At 38.1% G+C, this 23,373-nt stretch overlaps 1 protein-coding gene across 1 annotated transcript in view; it reads left to right on the forward strand.

The window, feature by feature from the left end:
- The window catches only part of PLXND1 (plexin D1), a 185,276-nt gene that overhangs the window by 13,673 nt on the left and 148,230 nt on the right, over positions 1-23,373 (forward strand). Inside the window, exon 2 of the mRNA XM_053720768.1 lies at positions 21,269-21,445. Within this exon, the coding sequence (XP_053576743.1) occupies positions 21,269-21,445 (177 nt within the window). The remainder of the gene's footprint in view (positions 1-21,268; positions 21,446-23,373) is intronic.

Raw genomic sequence — 23,373 nt, forward strand, 5'->3', positions numbered from 1 at the left:
TTAACATTCCAATGTTCTTCACTTAGGGGAATATGTTCTATGTATTTTTAAATAGCTATTCTTATATATAGCTGTATATATGTTTTCTTCAAACTTTTTATACGCACGCTACCGACGCGCACAAAAAAACGAAGTCTAGCAGAGTTAACGCACGAGCACAAGCACAAACTACCACTTCACTTGTAATTGAGCCATATGTGTTTATCCACTTTATTTGCAAACAACAGTGCAGTAATGAAGTGCATTTTCATTGGGCGCATTTATGTTCCTTTAAGCACATAGTACATTGCAGACTGTAATGAATTAATGCATGCAATTTTTGCATTTGAATATCCATTTAAGAGGTTATGCGAAGTTCATGGTCTGATCTTTGTTAGGAAAGGGTGAGCACTCTGTGTCCTGTGAATTAGGAGATGTTTGTGTATTAGGAGAGGGTTCCAGGGGGTGTGTGCTGATACCAGTGTATTAGGAAGAGATGAGAGGAACGTTTCATGTTGTCTGTATTAGTAATAGGCGAAAGATACCTGCCCAGGTAGATTTGATTTAAATCAAATCGATTTAATTTACAATATAAATCACTAGTCAATATGCCTAAATTTAAATAATGGCTTTCTACATAAAGGTTTCATTTTTAGAATAATAACTTTTCAGATTATTTTTCCAGTTATATCTGAAAATTACTTATTTAGTTTTATACCATTAGAAATACCTAGATAATAATGAATGTATTGGGAGGTGAACTATCTCCAGTTTAATAGGTTAATCATTAATATTTGATCAACTTGCTGTACTTTATTGGAAGGAGAAAAATAATCATTACCTTAATAATAACAATGTAAATAGTTCTATTTAACAAAAAGAAAAATCATAATTATCTTAATTATAACAATAACATAGTTTTATTTAACTAAAATAATACCATTATAGGTTTCACTTTCATTTTTACTGCTTCCTCCTCACACTTAGGTCCTTGTGCAGATCTGTTCCCCTACAAACAATCTCTATTCATTGAGGTTCTTGAAACTTAGTAAGGGGTTGATTCTGTGTACATAGAATTGCAGGGGAACAATGGAATAAAATAGTAAATACAAAATTAAACTTTCATAATTCAGATAGAACATACAAGGTATATGAAACAGTGCTCCTTTGGTAAAAAAAAATATGTTAAGCAAATTAAAGATAAAAAAAAAAAATGTGTAAAAAATGCAAACAGCTTACTTGTTTTCTTACAAAATAAGCACTTAGAAATTCTCAGTGTAGCCCTTCCCCCGGTGGGGTAAGAGTGGACTCATTTTTAAAACTAAAGTTTCAATCTGTTAGTTCTGAGCATGCTCAAATCTGACTTCCTGTTATCTAGTCTATTCACTTAAAGGGACACTGTACCCAAAAAAATTATTTTGTGATTCAGATTGAGCATGACATTTTAAGCAACTTTCTAATTTACTCCTATTATCAAATTTTCTTCTTTCTCTTGGTATCTTTATTTGAAATGCAAGAATGTAAGTTTAGATGCCGGCCCATTTTTGGTGAACAACCTGGGTTGTCCTTGCTGATTGGTGGATAAATTCATCCACCAATAAAAAAGTGCTGTCCAGAGTGCTGAAACCAAAAAAAAGCTTAGATGCCTTCTTTTTCAAATAATGATAGCAAGAGAACGAAGAAAAAATGATAATAGGAGTAAATTAGAAAGTTGCTTAAAATTGAATGCTCTTTCTGAATTACAAAAGTACATTTTTGGGTACAGTGTCCCTTTAATATACGGGCGTGCTAATGCACTGTTGTAGAGATCTGTGGCAACCCAAGGGTTGCAGGTTCGAACTTGGTGAGGTCCACTCAGCCTTTCATCCTTCTGAGGTCGATAAAATGAGTATCATTGAGTTGGGTAATTATAACACCTGTTATCAGTGCCGCAAGTCGGTTAAAGGCACAGTATACACTCATTTTCATATAACTGCATGTACTAGACACTACTATAAAGAATAAGATGCACAGATACTGATATTAAAATCCAGTATAAAACTATTTAAAAACGTACTTAGAAGCTCTCAGTTTAGCTCTGTTGAAAAGGTAGCTGGAAAGCCCACTGCAAGTGGGAAATAAGACCCTCCCCCTTCTTTTGCATATGAAAAGACCCTTTACACAAACAGGAGCAAGCTGGAGTAGGTAGCTGACGGTATTCTCATAAAACTTTGGGGCTTGGTTAGGAATCTGAAAATCAGAGCAATGTTATTTAAAAATAAGCAAAACTATACATTTAAAAAAAACAAAAAACAACTTTATGGGCTATATAAATAGATCATCTACAAAACATTTATGCAAAGAAAAAATTAGTGTATAAATGTCCCTTAAAGTCTGAGGTTGTGCGCTATACAATTATCTATTATTATAGAAAAACAGCCTAGAAGTTTTATGACATCATGCTAGATAAACCTTTCTGCAGAAGCCCTTCCTCCTTAAAGGGGTTAAACAAGACGTACTGTAAATAACGAAATAATGATTGCTTTTAAAGGGATATGAAATACAAAAAAAATATTTTGTGATTCAGAGAATACAATTTTAAAAACTATTCTTTTTTGAAGAGATATCGAGGTAGGTATTTGGTACACTTCTTCGAAGGAAATAGTGCTGCCATATAGTGCCCTTGCAAATGGATAACATTCTTGCAAAACTGCTGCCAAATAGTGTTCCAGACAAGTGCACATTCCTGAGTTCACATCCCTGCTTTTTAACAAATGATACCAAAAGAACAAAGAACATTTTATAATAGCAGTAAATTAGAAAGTTGTTTACAATTGCATGCTCTAGCTGAATCATAAAATAAGCATTTTGGGTTTAATGTCCCTTTAAATAAGCAGAGGGTGTAAGGTATATGTCCATATGATTATGTGTCCTGGATTGTTCTATTACTGTTTGTATCACTGATAGATTCACCTTTATTACCTCCCCATAACATTAGCAATGACTCACATGATAGTTTACCGTGTGGTTTTAAAGTTACTTTTCAAGAGTTTTCATACTAGAAATAACTGTGTATTGCATGACATTGTAGTCTTTTTGTCAGGCACAAAGTGTCAGGATCAGCTGCTTTAGTGGTAGATAACGTGTGAAGAGCAGCGTCAGCCTTCCTGGAACCTGAATCCATCTCTCTGCTGTTGGCTGACACTAATTTAATAAACGCAGATAAAGAGCTGGATAATTTGCTCACTTTGTGTTCTCTGCAGATCATCATCTGCCAAACTGATCTCTTACAGAAGCATGAAGGGGACCATGACCGCCTGCAAATGACAGGATACACTGTAGTATAGTTCATAGTGAGTGGATTTATGGCTGGGATACTGCAGGGCCAGTGTGTGCACAACTTATACTGATCACAGGATACTGCAGGGTCAGTGTGTGCACAACCTATACTGATCACAGGATACTGCAGGATCAGTGTGTGCACAACCTATACTGGTCACAGGATACTGCAGGGTCAGTGTGTGCACAACTTATACTGGTCACAGGATACTGTAGGGTCAGTGTGTGCACAACCTATACTGGTAACAGGATACTGCAGGATCAGTGTGTGCACAACTTATACTGGTCACAGGATACTGCAGGATCAGTGTGTGCACAACTTATACTGGTCACAGGATACTGCAGGGTCAGTGTGTGCACAACCTATACTGGTAACAGGATACTGCAGGATCAGTGTGTGCACAACTTATACTGGTCACAGGATACTGCAGGGTCAGTGTGTGCACAACTTATACTGGTCACAGGATACTGCAGGGTCAGTGTGTGCACAACCTATACTGGTAACAGGATACTGCAGGGTCAGTGTGTGCACAACTTATACTGGTCACAGGATACTGCAGGGTCAGTGTGTGCACATTTTATCCTGTTCACAGGATACTGCAGGGTCAGTGTGTGCACAACTTATACTGGTCACAGGATACTGCAGGGTCAGTGTGTGCACAACTTATACTGGTCACAGGATACTGCAGGGTCAGTGTGTGCACAACCTATACTGGTAACAGGATACTGCAGGGTCAGTGTGTGCACAACTTATACTGGTCACAGGATACTGCAGGGTCAGTGTGTGCACATTTTATCCTGTTCACAGGATACTGCAGGGTCAGTGTGTGCACAACTTATACTGATCACAGGATACTGTAGGGTCAGTGTGTACATGGCATATACTGGTCACAGGATACTGCAGTGTCAGTGTGTGCACAACCTATACTGGTCACAGGATACTGCAGGGTTAGTGTGTGCACAACCTATACTGGTCACAGGATACTGCAGGGTCAGTGTGTGCACAACTTATACTGATCACAGGATACTGCAGGGTCAGTGTGTGCACAACTTATACTGATCACAGGATACTGCATGGTCAGTGTGTGCACAACTTATACTGATCACAGAATGCTGCAGGGTCAGTGTGTGCACAACCTATACTGATCACAGGATACTGCAGGGTCAGTGTGTGCACAACCTATACTAATCACAGGATACTGCAGGGTCAGTGTGTGCACAATGTATACTGGTCACAGGATACTGCAGGGTCAGTGTTTGCACAACCTATACTGATCACAGGATACTGCAGGGTCAGTGTGTGCACAACCTATACTAATCACAGGATATTGCAGGGTCAGTGTGTGCACAACTTATACTGGTCACAGGATACTGCAGGGTCAGTGTGTGCACAACCTATACTGATCACAGGATACTGCAGGGTCAGTGTGTGCACAACCTATACTAATCACAGGATACTGCAGGGTCAGTGTGTGCACAATGTATACTGGTCACAGGATACTGCAGGGTCAGTGTTTGCACAACCTATACTGATCACAGGATACTGCAGGGTCAGTGTGTGCACAACCTATACTAATCACAGGATATTGCAGGGTCAGTGTGTGCACAACTTATACTGATCACAGGATGCTGCAGGGTCAGTGTGTGCACAACCTATACTGATCACAGGATACTGCAGGGTCAGTGTGTGCACAACCTATACTAATTACAGGATACTGCAGGGTCAGTGTGTGCACAATGTATACTGGTCACAGGATACTGCAGGGTCAGTGTTTGCACAACCTATACTGATCACAGGATACTGCAGGGTCAGTGTGTGCACAACCTATACTGATCACAGGATACTGCAGGGTCAGTGTGTGCACAACTTATACTGGTCACAGGATACTGCAGGGTCAGTGTGTGCACAACCTATACTAGTCACAGGGTACTGCAGGGCCAGTGTGTGCACAACCTATGCTGGTCACAGGATACTGCAGGGCCAGTGTGTGCACAACCTATACTGATCACAGGATACTGCAGGGTCAGTGTGTGCACAACCTATTCTGGTCACAGGTTACTGCAGGGTCAGTGTGTGCACAACCTATACTGGTCACAGGATACTGCAGGGTCAGTTTGTGCACAACCTATACTGGTCACAGGATACTACAGGGTCAGTGTGTGCACAACCTATACTGATCACAGGATACTGCAGGGTCAGTGTATGCACAACCTATACTGATCACAGGATACTGCAGGGTCAGTGTGTAGTGTACCCAACCTATACTGATCACAGGATACTGCAGGGTTAGTGTGTGCACAACTTATACTGATCACAGGATACTGCAGGGTCAGTGTGTGCACAACCTATACTGGTCACAGGATACTGCAGGGTCAGTGTGTGCACAACCTATACTGATCACAGGATACTGCAGGGTCAGTGTGTGCACAACTTATACTGGTCACAGGATACTGCAGGGTCAGTGTGTGCACAACCTATACTAGTCACAGGGTACTGCAGGGCCAGTGTGTGCACAACCTATGCTGGTCACAGGATACTGCAGGGCCAGTGTGTGCACAACCTATACTGATCACAGGATACTGCAGGGTCAGTGTGTGCACAACCTATACTGGTCACAGGATACTGCAGGGTCAGTGTGTGCACAACCTACACTGGTCACAGGATACTGCAGGGTCAGTTTGTGCACAACCTATACTGGTCACAGGATACTGCAGGGTCAGTGTGTGCACATCCTATACTGATCACATGATACTGCAGGGTCAGTGTGTGCACAACCTATACTGATCACATGATACTGCAGTGTCAGTGTATGCACAACCTATACTGATCACAGGATACTGCAGGGTCAGTGTGTACCCAACCTATACTGATCACAGGATACTGCAGGGTCAGTGTGTGCACAACTTATACTGATCACAGGATACTGCAGGGTCAGTGTGTGCACAACCTATACTGGTCACAGGATACTGCAGGGTCAGTGTGTGCACAACTTATACTGATCACAGGATACTGCAGGGTCAGTGTGTGCACATTTGCACAACTTATACTGATCACAGGATACTGCAGGGTCAGTGTGTGCAGAACTTATACTAATCACAGGATACTGCAGGGTCAGTGTGTGCACATCTTATACTGATTACAGGATACTGCAGGGTCAGTGTGTGCACATCTTATACTGATCACAGGATACTGCAGGGTCAGTGTGTGCACATCTTATACTGATCACAGGATACTGCAGGGTCAGTGTGTGCACATCTTATACTGATCACAGGATACTGCAGGGTCAGTGTGTGCACAACTTATACTGATCACAGGATACTGCAGGGTCAGTGTGTGCACAACTTATACTGATCACAGGGTACTGCAGGGTCAGTGTGTGCACAACTTATACTGATCACAGGATACTGCAGGGTCAGTGTGTGCACAACTTGTACTTATCACAGAATACTGCAGGGTCAGTGTGTGCACAACCTATACTGATCACAGGATACTGCAGGGTCAGTGTGTGCACAACCTATACTGATCACAGGATACTGCAGGGTCAGTGTGTGCACAACCTATACTGATCACAGGATACTGAAGGGCCAGTGTGTGCACAAGCTATGCTGGTTACAGGATACTGCAGGGCCAGTGTGTGCACACTTTGTGCTGATCACTGGGATACTGCAGGGTCAGTTCACACATCTTGTACTAATCACCGGGATACTGATTGATCAGTGTGCACAACTTGTATTCAGCACTGGATATTGAAGGGGCAGTGTGTGCACAACTGGTACTGATCACTGAATATTACAGGGTCAGTGTGTGCACCTTGTACTGATCACTGGATACTGCAGGGTCACTGTGCACATCTTGTACTGATCACAGTGAAACTGCACAATCCGTGTACTCAATCTATATACTGTAGGGTTAGTGTGTGCACCATGTACTGATCACTGAGTACTGCAGGGTTAGTGTGTGCACCTTGTACTGGTCGCTGAATGCTGCATGGTTAGTGTGTGCACCCAGTACTGTGCACTAAATACTGCAGGGTTAGTGTGTGCATCTTGTACTGTTCACTGACTATTGCAGGGTCAGTGTGTGCACTTAGTACCGGTCACAGGATATTGTGGGGTAAGTGTGTGCACCTTGTACTGTTCACTGAATACAGCAGGGTTAGTGTGCGCACTTTGTTCTGATCATTAACTACTGCAGGGTTAGTGTGCACACTTTGTTCTGATCATTAACTACTGCAGGATTAGTGTGTGCACCTTGTACTGATCACTGAATAGTACAGGGTCAGTGTGTGCACCTGGTACTGATCACTGAATACTTCAGGGTTAGTGTGTGCACTGATTGCTGAATGCTGCAGGGTTAGCGTGTGCACCTTGTACTGATCACTGAATACTGCAGGGTTAGTGTGTGCACCTTGTACTGATCACTGAATACTGCAGGGTTAGTGTGTGCACTGATTACTGAATGCTGCAGGGTTAGTGTGTGCACTGAATGCTGCAGGGTTAGTGTGTGCACTGAATACTGCAGGGTTAGTGTGTGCACTGATTACTGAATGCTGCAGGGTTAGTGTGTGCACCTTGTACTGATCACTGAATACTGCAGGGGTAGTGTGTACACCTTGTACTAATCATTAAATACTGCAGGGTTAGTGTGTGCACTTTGTAGTAAATGATTGTAGGGTCTAGTAATGTTTAGTGCAGGGAGAGTATTCTTACTTTCTAACTGCAGGGCCTACGTGTCCCACAAGGAGATTCCTAGGATTACACAAAGGGCAAACACACCCAGCTGGCACTGATCGCGTGGGCAAATCACATGCACTCTTTGCACAGAAGTCCACTGCCAAGTGAGAAATGAAGCTAGGGATATCCAATTTCCCATTTATCATGTCCCTGACCTGTTTTAAATAGCCTAATGCATTTGGTCACATTTGCTCTCATTAAGTCTACCATGTTAATTAGTTATATGAACATTCAGTGTCCTTTACTGAAGCAGGCTCCCGGGTTGCTGGTGGTCTTCTGTCGTCTGCGTTCTGGGTGACAGGCAGGTTCTACAGACAGCTGCAGCACTAGGGGTGGGAGGTTGTGAGTTACAGTCCCTGATCCATATTCACAACTGGAAACATCTGTGGCTGCAAATCCTGGAGAGCTCTGAGGGTGGGGGAGGTGTGAGACCATAATACAGACAGCATCCTCAGAATTCTTTTTGCCTCTTCTGGTACCCATACACTGAAAACTAATTCATGATCATAAATAGGACAGTATTTTTTTATAGAATGCTGTTGCTTCATGTTTTGCAATGGTTAGGCGTATTCTATTTGCAGGAAAGTAAACAGAGAACTATTTTCTTTGTTGCATGTAAAAGTGTTTTTTTACATTTTCTTTTGTTAAATGGACAGCGTGCTGTCATTTTTTCCCTCCCCTTTAATTTGTTCCTAGTGATCTATTTTACCTGCTGGAGTGTGTTAAATTGTTTATAAATAGCTCCTTTACCTTTACTGTTAAATTTGAAATTACGGTTTACGCCTGTTGAAACCAATAACTATATAAGTGTTATTCTTCATATTAAAGTGATGGTAAATCCTAGTATTTTTATAATGCTAGGATTTACCAGTGCTACAAAGTAAGGGGACTTACAGTCATGAAGTATAAAAAACTTAATGCTGAAAGTTCCTTTATTTGCAGCGAGTCTATGACAAGATGAGAGCCTCTGGCTGCCCACGGCAAAAGGCTATTTTTTCAATGAAGTGGCATTTTCATCTCTTAGCCAATAGCAGCGTGGGCTAATTGGCATTATGCTGTATAACTAGCACGCTATTGGCTAAGAGGGCACTATTAACAAAAACGAGCTATGTCGTGGACAGCCGGAGGCACTCAGCTCATCATAAACTCGCTGCAAATCAAAGAAATTTCAGCATAAAGTTTTGTATACTTCATGTGCTGCCCAGGTGCTCCATTCGGAGCTTGATAATTCGGCCCCTTTATCTGAATCATGAAAGAAAAAATCTAGGTTTCATATCCCTGGAATGTCCGTTTTACCTGGGTAATCCTAGGATTACCCAATATCTGACTTTACCCATAACATATATATATATAGTAAAGAAAGAGCAATCAATGGTAGTAAAAAGGCGCTCTGCTATAGTATACTCTACTTGTTTACACAGAACATTTTGTTCTATTAAAATGTAAACAGTTTTTTGATGGTAAATGAACACAGTTTTTGTTGGTTTCTTGTTATGAATGTCGTTTTCAAATAAAGTTGTAAAAGTAAGAATTCCTGCTTACCAGATAAGACCTCAATCTTTATGAGGTAAGCTGTCTGCTCTATGTGGGTAAATATGGTTTTATCCTTGGCTTCCCGAGTGCTGTTTTCTGGATGCTTTATCACCGTTTTGTTCAGGTGTAGAGGGAAGGATCTTGCGGTCAATGGTATCCGGGCGAATATCCCGTCTTTGACCTCCCTTGCACGGGCCGCCGCCTGCTACTGTCAGCCTCACACGTTCCAAGCTCCCAACACCTCTGCGGCCATCGCAGTCTCTCGGCTCTGCCCCCAACACATCATTACATATAGATGATTATATATAGGTATATAGGAATACATAGAACATATTCTCCTGTGTGAAAAACATTTTAATGTGAAATAATTACAGTCCAAACACAGTTAAACACTTTACTAAATATGAATATTGCATAAATATGTTATTACATGTTTTCAGCTACTCAATTCCAATGCACTTATATATATACAGGGAGTGCAGAATTATTAGGCAAATTATTTATGCATGTTGTCTTACTCCAAGCTGTATAGGCTCGAAAGCCTACTACCAATTAAGCATATTAGGTGATGTGCATCTCTGTAATGAGAAGGGGTGTGGTCTAATGACATCAACACCCTATATCAGGTGTGCATAATTATTAGGCAACTTCCTTTCCTTTGGCAAAATGGGTCAAAAGAAGGACTTGACAGGCTCAGAAAAGTCAAAAATAGTGAGATATCTTGCAGAGGGATGCATCACTCTTAAAATTGCAAAGCTTCTGAAGCGTGATCATCGAACAATCAAGCGTTTCATTCAAAATAGTCAACAGGGTCGCAAGAAGCGTGTGGAAAAACCAAGGCGCAAAATAACTGCCCATGAACTGAGAAAAGTCAAGCGTGCAGCTGCCAAGATGCCACTTGCCACCAGTTTGGCCATATTTCAGAGCTGTAACATCACTGGAGTGCCCAAAAGCACAAGGTGTGCAATACTCAGAGACATGGCCAAGGTAAGAAAGGCTGAAAGACGACCACCACTGAACAAGACACACAAGCTGAAACGTCAAGACTGGGCCAAGAAATATCTCAAGACTGATTTTTCTAAGGTTTTATGGACTGATGAAATGAGAGTGAGTCTTGATGGGCCAGATGGATGGGCCCGTGGCTGGATTGGTAAAGGGCAGAGAGCTCCAGTCCGACTCAGATGCCAGCAAGGTGGAGGTGGAGTACTGGTTTGGGCTGGTATCATCAAAGATGAGCTTGTGGGGCCTTTTCAGGTTGAGGATGGAGTCAAGCTCAACTCCCAGTCCTACTGCCATTTTCTGGAAGACACCTTCTTCAAGCAGTGGTATAGGAAGAAGTCTGCATCCTTCAAGAAAAACATGATTTTCATGCAGGACAATGCTCCATCACACGCGTCCAAGTACTCCACAGCGTGGCTGGCAAGAAAGGGTATAAAAGAAGAAAATCTAATGACATGGCCTCCTTGTTCACCTGATCTGAACCCCATTGAGAACCTGTGGTCCATCATCAAATGTGAGATTTACAAGGAGGGGAAACAGTACACCTCTCTGAACAGTGTCTGGGAGGCTGTGGTTTCTGCTGCACGCAATGTTGATGGTGAACAAATCAAAACACTGACAGAATCCATGGATGGCAGGCTTTTGAGTGTCCTTGCAAAGAAAGGTGGCTATATTGGTCACTGATTTGTTCTTGTTTTGTTTTTGAATGTCAGAAATGTATATTTGTGAATGTTGAGATGTTATATTGGTTTCACTGGTAAAAATAAATAATTGAAATGGGTATATATTTGTTTTTTGTTAAGTTGCCTAATAATTATGCACAGTAATAGTCACCTGCACACACAGATATCCCCCTAAAATAGCTATAACTAAAAACAAACTAAAAACTACTTCCAAAACTATTCAGCTTTGATATTAATGAGTTTTTTTGGGTTCATTGAGAACATGGTTGTTGTTCAATAATAAAATTAATCCTCAAAAATACAACTTGCCTAATAATTCTGCACTCCCTGTATATATATGTCTATACGTGTGTACATATGTATTTATGTGTTTATATTTGTATATATGTCTGTAAATACATAAATAAATTTGTACACACATATAAATAAATATATATTTATTTATTTTATATATATATATATATATATATATATTTTTATATATATATATATATATATATATATATATATATATATATTTATATTTAGACATGTGTATGTATGTATCTATGCTAAAGCCCTTAACCTGGTTTTTTTTTTTGTAACACCTGAGACCTCATATCTTTGAGCCCTTATTATGAGTGTAACTGTACTTTTAAATGTTTTTTTTGTGATGTGTTTTGTGACCCTTTTTTTTGTGTGTAACAGTTAACCAGAGATCGGAGGTCGCAGTAATCATTGTAGCTTAAATCCTGATCGCGCTCACATGTTTGCATTTTTTTTCAAATTGTAATACGAGCTATCCTTCCTTCCACACGCAAATATGCACAATAAACCCAATATTGCTCCAGCGTAACTTGTAGCGCACCACTCGTAATCTAAGATAAGGGGTTAAAAACACACAGAGTGGTGCACCCAGCTGTCTTCTGTGCCACCCCAATAAATGTGCATCCTTCAGTAAATGCCAACAGTTCATTTTAGTATGTTCCTTTAAAACATAATCTAATCCTTCTTGCAAAATATATTTAAAGCTTAATTGCTCTGATTTTATATCCATAATAGAAAATATGTGCATGAAAGGGACATTAAACACTAAATAAATGCAGGATAGAATAATGCATTCAAAGAAAACATTAGTCTGAGAATAACAAGTAGATGTAGTTTTTAAAATTTTCTATAAATATATAAATATTGACAAAATAAGTGTAAAGTTTTAGTGTCTATAAAACAATGGGAGCTGCCATGTTGTAACTAAGTTACCTTCTCTGCCGTGGCCAATTAGGGACAGTTATAAATAGGTCACTAGAGTGTGCAGCCAATGGCTGTGTGGAATATTACAGTGTTCAGCACTTCCATTTCTAACAGGAACTGAAATGCTCACAATTTCAGAATGGAATTACAGGAAAAGGGGACAAAATAAATAATAAACGTATATTTCAGAATTATATATGTATATATACATGATTATATACCTATGATTTATAATTTTATATTACCATCCCGAATGTTTAACGTCTCTTTAAATGTAACACTGTTCAGTAGTTACGAACCTGACATTCTGTTTCCATCAGGATCAAATTGTGGAGTTATAAAATCATGATTAGAATAAAATAATCTAAGAAGACACATTAAATATGTTCTTCATAGATAAAACATTTAGATATAAAATAATAAATCTATCGCCAAATCATTATTTCTTTTAAGTTTATGATGTGTATTTATAAAATATAGAATATGGAATAAAGAGTCATAAATGAAATTAACTTAGATAGGATTAGTCAGAATTTATTTAGTAATGGGTTAATGTTTTTTTTAAGGACAATGTATTTAGGACTGTGATATGTACATTCAGTTGCTGTTGTCAATCAAAACACTGCTACTTACTGCTAGCTAAACACTTATTATTATTAACACCCTATAGACTGCGCATGAACAAGTTAAAATAGTATTTTCTATATGTCAGCCAAAATTTTAAAGTCTTTTAAGGAAGTTAAAATATATAAAGATAGCCTTTCATTTATGGTATGCTTTAATTTCATTGGCTTAAAATATATATATAAGCTTTGAATTTGTATGAAGCTATTGTTATCTGCTATCTTCAGATCTCAAGGTATGTATTCATCTTGTTGTGATTAATAAATGATTTATGTCAACTAATATTTGATAAATATGAGTATTAATTTAATCTGTTAGATAACCGAGATTGAATATTTGTCCATAGTTAGGGCTTTTTGTCTAATCAAGGCATGTAATAAATCATAATAAAGAATAATTCTTACAGCATCCCTTTTTCTATCCTCGTTTGCGAGAATCATACATATACATCTGTTACTAAACACTCATTTAGTGACAGCCCTAAGACTGAGGTATACGACACAAATGATTGACATTTAACTGTCTGTGACTACTTACTGTGAAATGTAACCCTTAATCTAGTTCAGCAGATGACTGCTCTTTCATGCTCATATTTCATAACATTAAATTTGCTTACGTATGAAATCCTGGAAGGTGAGATCATACGGTCAATGACTCAATGTTATATCTAGGTACTTATAGGCATATATTTTTTTACATACAGAAGACATTAAACAATGCATTATGCACATAAAAGAGCAGCAATTTAACATTTAACAAACAATAAAACTAGCTGGAAACTCATTTGTAAATGCCTTAATCGTACACTTGCTGATAATTTTACTTCCTACAGTTCTATTGGCTGACAAGGACACACCTCCATGTACACCTTCACATTTGCAAGCATAAAACCAAAAGGTAGTTGTATTCAGCACAAAAACACTTTTGCATATCTTTCTTAGATACAGATAAAGTGTGATAACAAGCAAGCTCTTTATGCAAATGATTGTACTGTATCTAGAGATTTGTTTGTGCTTCAACCATACATAAAAATAATTTTTAACCTCCTGTATAGAATTGCTGTTTCTCAAAGTCCACTCTATGTTAAAGTAATAGGTTTTTATATTAAATAAGAAAAATAGAATTATTAATTGTTCACTTTTAGTGTTGATATAAACAAATTAGATTTTCTGTATTACCTGGCTGGTCTGTTGGTCTGATTTGGTCAGTTAACTATATATAAGTCCAAGCTTTAAAAGAAATATCCAAAAGTTTTTTTTATTTTATTTTTTAGGACAACTCTAATTTGTGAAATGATTATGATATAATATTGAATAATCGTAACAATGTATTTAATATGTAGGTGTAATTGATTTAAACTAATGATTATTATGTACTGAAAACACTGCATAGTTATTTTGCAATATATACTGTATATCTAGGCCTACGGAACAGAGTTTCACATGCTTTTTCTTCTTGACAGATTTATTTAACATTAGCGCTGTAGTTTTGGCTATAGAATTGGCTAACAACTCAATTCTCATATTTCTACAATATTTAATATTTTAAAAAGATGCAGAACAGCTTTACTTAAAATTTTCTGATTTTATAGTTCAGTCCAAGGTAAAAATTTCAACCCAATTCTATTCAAGTTATAAGCCTTCAAACTGCAGTATTTAAAGGAACAGTCTACACCTTAGTCATCTTAAAGTCTTATTATAGATTAAGGTGCAAATAGTCTCCTGCACCCTTTCTATATTGTGCAGCAGGAACAGTAAAAAAAGTTATTTTAAAATATATATTTTTCTGGCCACTCTGAAATGGCTGCCAAGCTCCGCCCAGTGATGACATCACAATCTGGGCTACAACTAGGCACTCTTCTGAATAGCATTGACAGTCTGTTAAATCCAACTAGTGAGCCTTTTGTGATTGGATGCCATGTGCAGCCCAGATTGTGATGTCATCAGTGGGCAGAGCTTGGCAGCAATTTCAAATTGATTAGAAACAATATTCATTTTAAAATAATTGTTTTACTATGCCTGCTGTATGATATAGAAAAAGGCGCAGAAGGCTATTTGCAACTTAATCTAAGGTAAGACTTTAAGATGACTAAGGTGTAGACCATCCTTTTTAAATGAGAGTCTCATGTCTGTTTAATTAGAGCATTTTATTTAAAGGGACATAAAACCCAACAATTTCTTTCATGATTCAGCTAGAGAATACAATTTTAAACAACATTCCTATTTACTTCTATTATCTAATTTGCTTCATTCTTTAGAAGAAATAGCAATGCACATGGGTGAGCCAATCACACAAGGCATCTATGTGCAGCCACCAATGGGGAACTGCTGAGCCTATTTAGATATGCGTTTCAACAAAGGATATCAAGAGAATAAAGCACATTATATAACAGAAGTAAATTGAAAAGTTGTTTAAAATTGCATGCCCTTTCTAAATCATGAAAGAAAAAAAATTGGATTCATGTCTCTTTCTTTTACCATTTGTTTTTACCTACAAAGGTTTTAAACACATAGTAAAAGTTGCACTTTTGTGGCATTCAAAATGAGAATACAGCTGATGAGCCAATCAGAAGTATGTATACATGAGTATGCTCCAATTACTGGCCATGCCCTTATCTGGAGCAGAATGTGGGTGCTTCATGAGTGAAACTCTGACTGCTTTTAAATGATGCAATTTGTTTAAAAATTGTTGTAACATAAAAGAGCATTTTATATTTACACTAGGATGTCGCTATAACATAAAATGCATAATCAAGCATGCACTACAGCCAATTGCATGTTTTTCTTCATCAGGGAATGGGTAAATGATATCCTTACTGTCTCCTCAATAAAGTAAAACAGTCCACTAATGAGGCTCTGCGTATGCATTGGGAAATATTTATTCCTGCACCACAGTTGTGTTTAATTAAATAATAACTAAATTCAAGATGTTAGCAATTAAACACATTAGTTTGATTAATTTCGCAAAGCTCTAATTATATTGCACTTAACCCATTCTGTGATCTTGGCTTCATCACTTGGAAATGACTTAGTGCAAGGGGACAGGCACATACTGATATGGGAGAATTCCTAGAAATGTTCAAGTTCACAGCCAAAGGACACAGAATCTCAGTGATGCTCTGGGACTTAGGGAGAAGAGGGAATTCTGTAAAACATTTGAGAGATTACATTTTCTAAACTTAGTCAGTGACTTGTTTCCCAGCCTTTGAAGAGACAAAATGTCCTACATTCTGCACATACAGTAGTGCAACATCTGCCCATGTATATAGACTTACTGATAAACCAAGAGGCCAATTCTGGCAATCAAAGGGTTATCAAGAGTTAACAGGCAAGAAGCTAATTGATGTATCAAAACCAGTAACGATGGCCAACATCCTTAGCGCTGCGGAATCTGTTGGCGCTCTACAAATAACCAATAATAATAATAATACATCTCTTTAGAAAAGTTGTTTCTTGCCCAGCATGCCATAGAATTAACCTTGTGCTGAGGCACGTCTTACTGACTGATGGTGTTTACTTTACCAATTGATTCTCATTTATTTCAGACACCTTAAAAGAACATTATTTTTTTTCTGTTACATCTCAAAGTGCGCTCTAAAAAGATGTTTCTCATTGTTTAAAAAAACAACAGATGTTCTTGTGCTAAATTTAAAAAAAATCTGTCCACCGATAACACTGTGAGTTGTCTTTATAAGTGTCTATCTCACACATCAGTCAGACACAAACATTCCATCTGTTAGTTTCAAAAGTAAACAGGTACAGTCTACTTGATTTTTTGTTGTTGTTTAAAAATATAGATAACACCTTTACTACAAATTTCCCAGCTTTGCACAACCAACATTGTTATATTAATATACCAAAGTTCTGTCTGTTTCTAAGCCTTGCAGACTGCTTCTTATCTCAGATCATTTTATTAGCAGACAGTGCTAGTTCATGTGTGCCATATAGATGACATTGTGCTCACTCCCGTGATTGGCTAAATGCATGTTTGAAACCCCCCCCCCCCCCCCCACTGAGATAAGGGGGCAGTCTGCAGAGGCTTAGATACAAGGTAATCACAGATGTAAAAAGTATATTAATATAACTGTGTTAGTTATGCAAAACTGGGGAATGGGTAATAAAGGGATTTTCTATTTTTTTTTTAAACAATAACAATTCTGGAGTAGACTGTCCTTTTGAACGATAATTAGCCATGCGTATATACAGTACTTGCATTATTCGAAATTTAAAACAAAATTTTATCCATTCGTCCATTCGAAATGATTTTCAAATGTTATCAAACATTCTAACATTCTATTTGGAATATTTTAAAAAGCTAATTTGAAATAATGCAAATCCATTTCGATTTAGAATGTTCATTATATATTGAATATACACATTCGAAATTTGAATGCGTATAATTGAACTATTTTGAACATTCAAATTAGATACCAACATTTGAATTTGAAAGCAACATTCAAATTTGAAAATAGCAATCAAATTCAAAAATAACATTCATATTTGAAAATAACATTTAATTTTTTAATTTTAAAGAATTTTCGTTCTTATCAATATTCGATTGTGTAAAACGAATATCCAAAGAAATATTTGTTCTACCATTTGAATTTGAATGTAGCCACATTCGCCCTTCCCTAGTATACACTGCACAAATAATTTTATTACTACTGAACTGTGCACAAAACGTGCGTCTCACAAAGGAGATGGTTAGGTACAAAGATGGGGCAAATAATGTGAAAAAAATATTACAAATATTGTGGGTTTTGCATTTTTTGTAGTGCTTAAGGGAAATCATAATTTACATGTATAAAATGAACCATCCTGATAAGTGTTAATCTGAATACCATTTGTATATTTGCATAGTGGGTATACTATGCAGTGTTCTCCACAGAAAATGTTGCCAGCCGGGTGGCATTATGAAGTAGCTGGGTGGCTTTATAAAGTAGCCGGGTGGCAATATGAAGTAGCCGGTGGCATTATGAAGTAGTTGGGTGGCATTATGAAGTAGCCGGGTGGCATTATGAAGTAGTCGGGTGGCATTATGAAGTAGCAGGGTGGCATTATAAAGTAGCAGGGTGACATTATGAAGTAGCCGGTTGGCATTATGAAGTAGCAGGGTGGCATTATGAAGTAGCCGGATGGCATTATGAAGTAGCAGGGTGGCATTATGAAGTAGCCGTGTTGGGGCTGTGTAATATTTTCAAATATTATTTTCAGCTATCCAAAGCACAAATTATTTGCATAGTTTAGCATAAGTGTATGAAATGATAATTTGTAAAATAAAAAATGAACGTTCTTAATATTTGCTAATTTTAGCTTAAAGGGGCAGTAAACTTGCAAACTAATGTTATATAATTCTGCACATAATGCAGAATTATATAAAATTAGCTTACCGGCAGATTTATACACTAAAGTATTGCAGAGAAATTTTATGTAAAAGCTCCTTTTTCCGAAACGCCGCTCCTTGCTCTACTGAGCGGGTCTGGATTTTCCACAGCGCATCGTGGCAACACTGTCTAGTCACAGTGTGCCCGGTCGCGCCATTAAAATGAATGTAGCTCACTCCTGCTACTAGACCAGAGTGGGAGCGAGCTACATTCATTTTAATGGTGCGACCGGGCACACTGTGACTAGACAGTGTTGCCGCGATGCGCTGTGGAAAATCCAGACCCGCTCAGTAGCGCAAGGATCGGTGTTCTGGAAAAAGGAGCCTTTACATAAAATTTCTCTTCAATACTTTAGTGTATAAATCTGCCGGTAAGCTAATGTTATATAGTCCTACATTATGTGCAGGATTATATAACATTAGTTTGTAAGTTTACTGCCCCTTTAAAATTGGCTTAAATTTTAGCCGGGCTCTCAGTAAAATCAGCTGGGCGGTGCATCCCCTAAAAAGGTCCCAGTGAGAATACTGCTATTTTTTTTTTTTTTTTTACGTTTTCTTTTTAACTGAGATTTGTCAAGATTTTCATCTGAAAGAAAAGTGTGGGAAATTCTTTTCTATAAGAATTTCACTTTCTTATATGGTAATTATTAAACTGACATATTTTCCAGGTTTAAAATATCTCCAAAAGTTCCAACCCTCACTGTTCAGAATTAGGTTTGACTTTTCCAAATAATATTCTTATTTACTGTAAGAGGATAGCGGCACAATGTTCTGGATATTTTAAATCATGATTGTACAAAACATGATTTCTAGACTTCTGTATTTTTAAAAAACCTGTTCAAAAGATTTCAGTTGTCAATAGTGCAGGATATCAATACAGCAAGGATCAGACGCGCTGCAGCATTTGCGTTATTGATATTCAACACTATTGGTGCTAGGGATGGGCGAATGTGCTGAAAGTGTAATTTGTTTTGTAGAACGAATAATCATTCGTTTTGGACAACCGAATGTTGATAAAAATGAAAATCCATCAAAATTCAGTAATCAAATGTTATTTCCGTTTTTTAAATCTTGCTTTCGTTTTAACATTCGATTTAACATATACTATTCGGAAGTTCAATAGTTCATGTGGTGGGGAATTTAGTAAATTGATACCTAATAGATACAAATATATCAATTCAAAGGTTTCTATTTCCAATATTGCATAATTCAAATATTGCATTTAAAGAGAGCATTAGATATACAATTACAGTAAACAAATGTTAGAATGTTGTACAAACATTCAAAATTCAAAACCAATGAATGAATCCCTAATGAGCACCCTCTTCTCTATATTTCTATAGATTGAAGTTGATATGGAAGTGTGTTGTTGTTTTTTTAAAGAGGAAGTGACCTAATGCCCCTAAACGTTGGACAGTGAGACCATGAACTGAAACGGACTTGTTCATATTATATATTTAGACTTTTCAGTAGTGGGATTTAGCAGTTGATAATATTTTTATCACTCTGTCTGTGGGTTTCTGTTTTATTTTATTTTTATTGGCACATTCATTATGGGTTCTATATAGTTCTCGTTTATTTGCTTTTAACATACAAGAAGCAATGGCAAATAGTTAAATGCTGATTACTTCAATGCAATTGCCATAAGAAATCCTGTTTAAACAGACAAACGTACTGTAAATTACAATCACAAATATGCGAGTATGAAATAAAAAGAAACCTTTTAAGAATAGTATTGCTAAATGCTCTTTCTGCGTATTACGGTTGATATTTCCATTATCTTGCGTTTCCTACAGATCTTGTTAGCGGTATGAGACATCACGCAATATGGCTATTAAATAAATATACATATGTATATTTCTGTACTACCCAATACCAACAGACTATACAATAGCGATGGATAGACGAAAATACGTAGAAAATACAGTTTTGTGCTTATCAGAGTTTTAAACAATAAAACTGTTTAAGTAGACTGTCCCTTTAATATAAAGATGTGAACAGAGAGAAATTCCATCATAGAATGATCTGATAATCTGAAGTGTGACTTGGAGGTTATGAGGAGGATAAATTAGTCAGAGGTATGAAGGGGAGCAGTGGAATTTATGGGAAAGCTGAATGATTAAGGGAGGATTTGGATTCAGTATTAATATGTACGTGTGAGCATATGCAGGTGTGTAGTTAGGGCAGACATGGGTGTGGGAAAGCAAGCAATGTAGCTAAACATAGCTGGTGAGCCAATCACAAGAGGCATGTGTGTGTTGCCACCAATCAGCAGCTAGCTCCCAGTAGTGCATTGCTGCTCCTGAGCCTACCTAGGTATGCTTTTTAACAAAGGATACACAACTTCTGCAGGCTGCCCCCTAATTTCAGTTATTTTGACAGACTTGCATTTTAGCCAACCAGTGCTGTCTCATAAATAACTCCACAGGAGTAAGCACAATGTTTATCAATATGGCACAGACAAACTAGCGCCGTCTAGCTGTGAAAAACTTTCAAAATGCACTGAGATAAGAAATTAGCATATGAGATCACCTAGGTTTAGCTTTCAATGAAGAATACCAAGAGAACAAAGCAAATTTGATGATAAAAGTAAATTAGAAAGTTGTTTATAATTACATGCCTTACCTGAATCATTAAAGTTTTATTTTGACTAAACTGTCCCTTTAAACTACAGCTCCGCGTGATTCTATACTGAAATGAACGAATGTCACTAATAAGTGTTAAATGCACTGTTTTAAAGATCTTTCACCGCTCATTTTTAACGCAGCCCTCTCTGTTCTTTGCAGCTAATGGAAGAGCAGTTGGATTGTGGAGCTGCTCATCTCCAGCACCCGCTAGCCATCACACAGCCCTTGTCTGCCACACCCATCTTCCAGGCCATCGGATTGACTTCCGTAGGTGTGACCAACGTCAGTGACAACAGAGTGGCATTTTTGGGGACAGCCAGTGGTCAGCTACTGAAGGTAAACCCTAAGATGACACATCTATGCTTTTATGTTAAAATTTGTTTTCTGACTTATTGGCAAAACCTGCCAATAGGAGCAGCTTCCTGGTACTATTATATACACAGACTAGTATGCCTAGACAAGCCCTATATTTCCTATACATAAAGCAGGTATATGAATAGTCTCTGTCTAAAGTTTTTTTTAAATGCCAGGGGTGCTGAATACTTTGAGATTATGGCCTCTATTTATCAAGCTGTCAACTTACCTGCATTCGACGGCACCAATACGCTCGCCTAAGATCGCCTAACATCGCTGCCGTGGACCTGAATACGTTCTCCAAAATTATCAAAAAAGCTGTCAAAAAGCTGCGCACCAAGTACGGAGCGATGAGCAGCGGACTGTTGTTAACTAACAGTCATCGATCTCGCTGCTCTTCGGCTTTTTTTCACCTTTCTTGGTACCCTGTCACTAAGCACCCACACTGTACTATACTGTTTAACCCCTATACCGCTGCTCCCGGACCCAGCCGCAACTCTAATAAATGTAGTAACCCCTAAACCGCCGCTGCCGGACGCTGCCGCAACTAAATAAATTGTTTAACCCCTAAACCGCCGCTCCCGGAGTCCACCGCAACTCTAATAAATGTATTAACCCCTAAACCGCTGCTCACGGAGCCCACCGCCACCTACATTATACATTTTAACCAATAATCTTCCGCCCCTATACCGCCGCCACCTACATAAAGTTATTAACCCCATCCTGCCGCTCCCGGCCCCCGCCACAACTAAATAAAGTGTTTAACCCCTAAACTACCGCTCCCGGACCATGCCGCAACTAAATAATGTGTTTAACCCCTAAACCGCAGCTCCCTGACCCCGCCGCCACCTACATTATATTTATTAACCCCTAATCTGCCCCCCCTACACTGCCGCCACCTACATTATATTTATTAACCCCTAATCTACCCCCCCTACACCGCCGCCACTATATTAAATGTATTAACCCCTAAACGTAAGTCTAACACTAACCCTAACACCCCCTAACTTAAATATAATTTAACTAAATTGAAATAAATTATTCCTATTTAAAACTAAATACCTATAAAATAAACCCTAAGATAGCTACAATATAACTAATAGTTACATTGTAGCTAGCTTAGGGTTTATTTTTATTTTACAGGCAACTTTGTATTTATTTTAACTAGGTAGAGTAGTTATTAAATAGTTATTAACTATTTAATAATTTCCTAGTTAAAATAAATACAAAAGTACCTGTAAAATAAAACCTAACCTAAGTTACAATTACACCTAACACTACACTATAATTAAATTAATTACCTACATTAACTACAATTAACTACAATTAAATACAATTATCTAATGTACAAAACCCCCCCACTAAATTACAGAAAATAATAAAATAATTACAAGTTTTTTTAAACTAATTACACCCTAATAAAATAAAAAAGCCCCCCAAAATAATAAAAAGCCCTACCCTATACTAAATTACGAAAAGCCCTTAAAAGGGCCTTTTGCGGGGCATTGCCCCAAAGTAATCAGCTCTTTTACCTGTAAAAAAAAGTACAATAGCCCCCACCAACATTAAAACCCACCACCCACACACCCAACCCTACTCTAAAACCCACCCAATCCCCCCTTAATAAAACCTAACACTAACCCCTTGAAGATCACCCTACCTTGAGAAGTCTTCACCCAACCGGGCCGAAGTCCACCACGAAGCCGGGCGAAATGATCCTCCAGACGGGCAGAAGTCCTCATCCAAGCCGGCCAGAAGAGGTCCTCCAGACGGGCAGAAGTCTTCATCCAGACGGCATCTTCTATCTTCATCCATCCGGCGCGGAGCGGCTCCATATTCAAGACATCCGACGTGGAGCATCATCTTCCGACGACTGAATGACGGTTCCTTTAAATGACGTCATCCAAGAT

This window comes from Bombina bombina, chromosome 7 (genome assembly GCF_027579735.1).
Source record: "Bombina bombina isolate aBomBom1 chromosome 7, aBomBom1.pri, whole genome shotgun sequence".
Taxonomy (NCBI): Eukaryota; Metazoa; Chordata; class Amphibia; order Anura; family Bombinatoridae; genus Bombina; species Bombina bombina.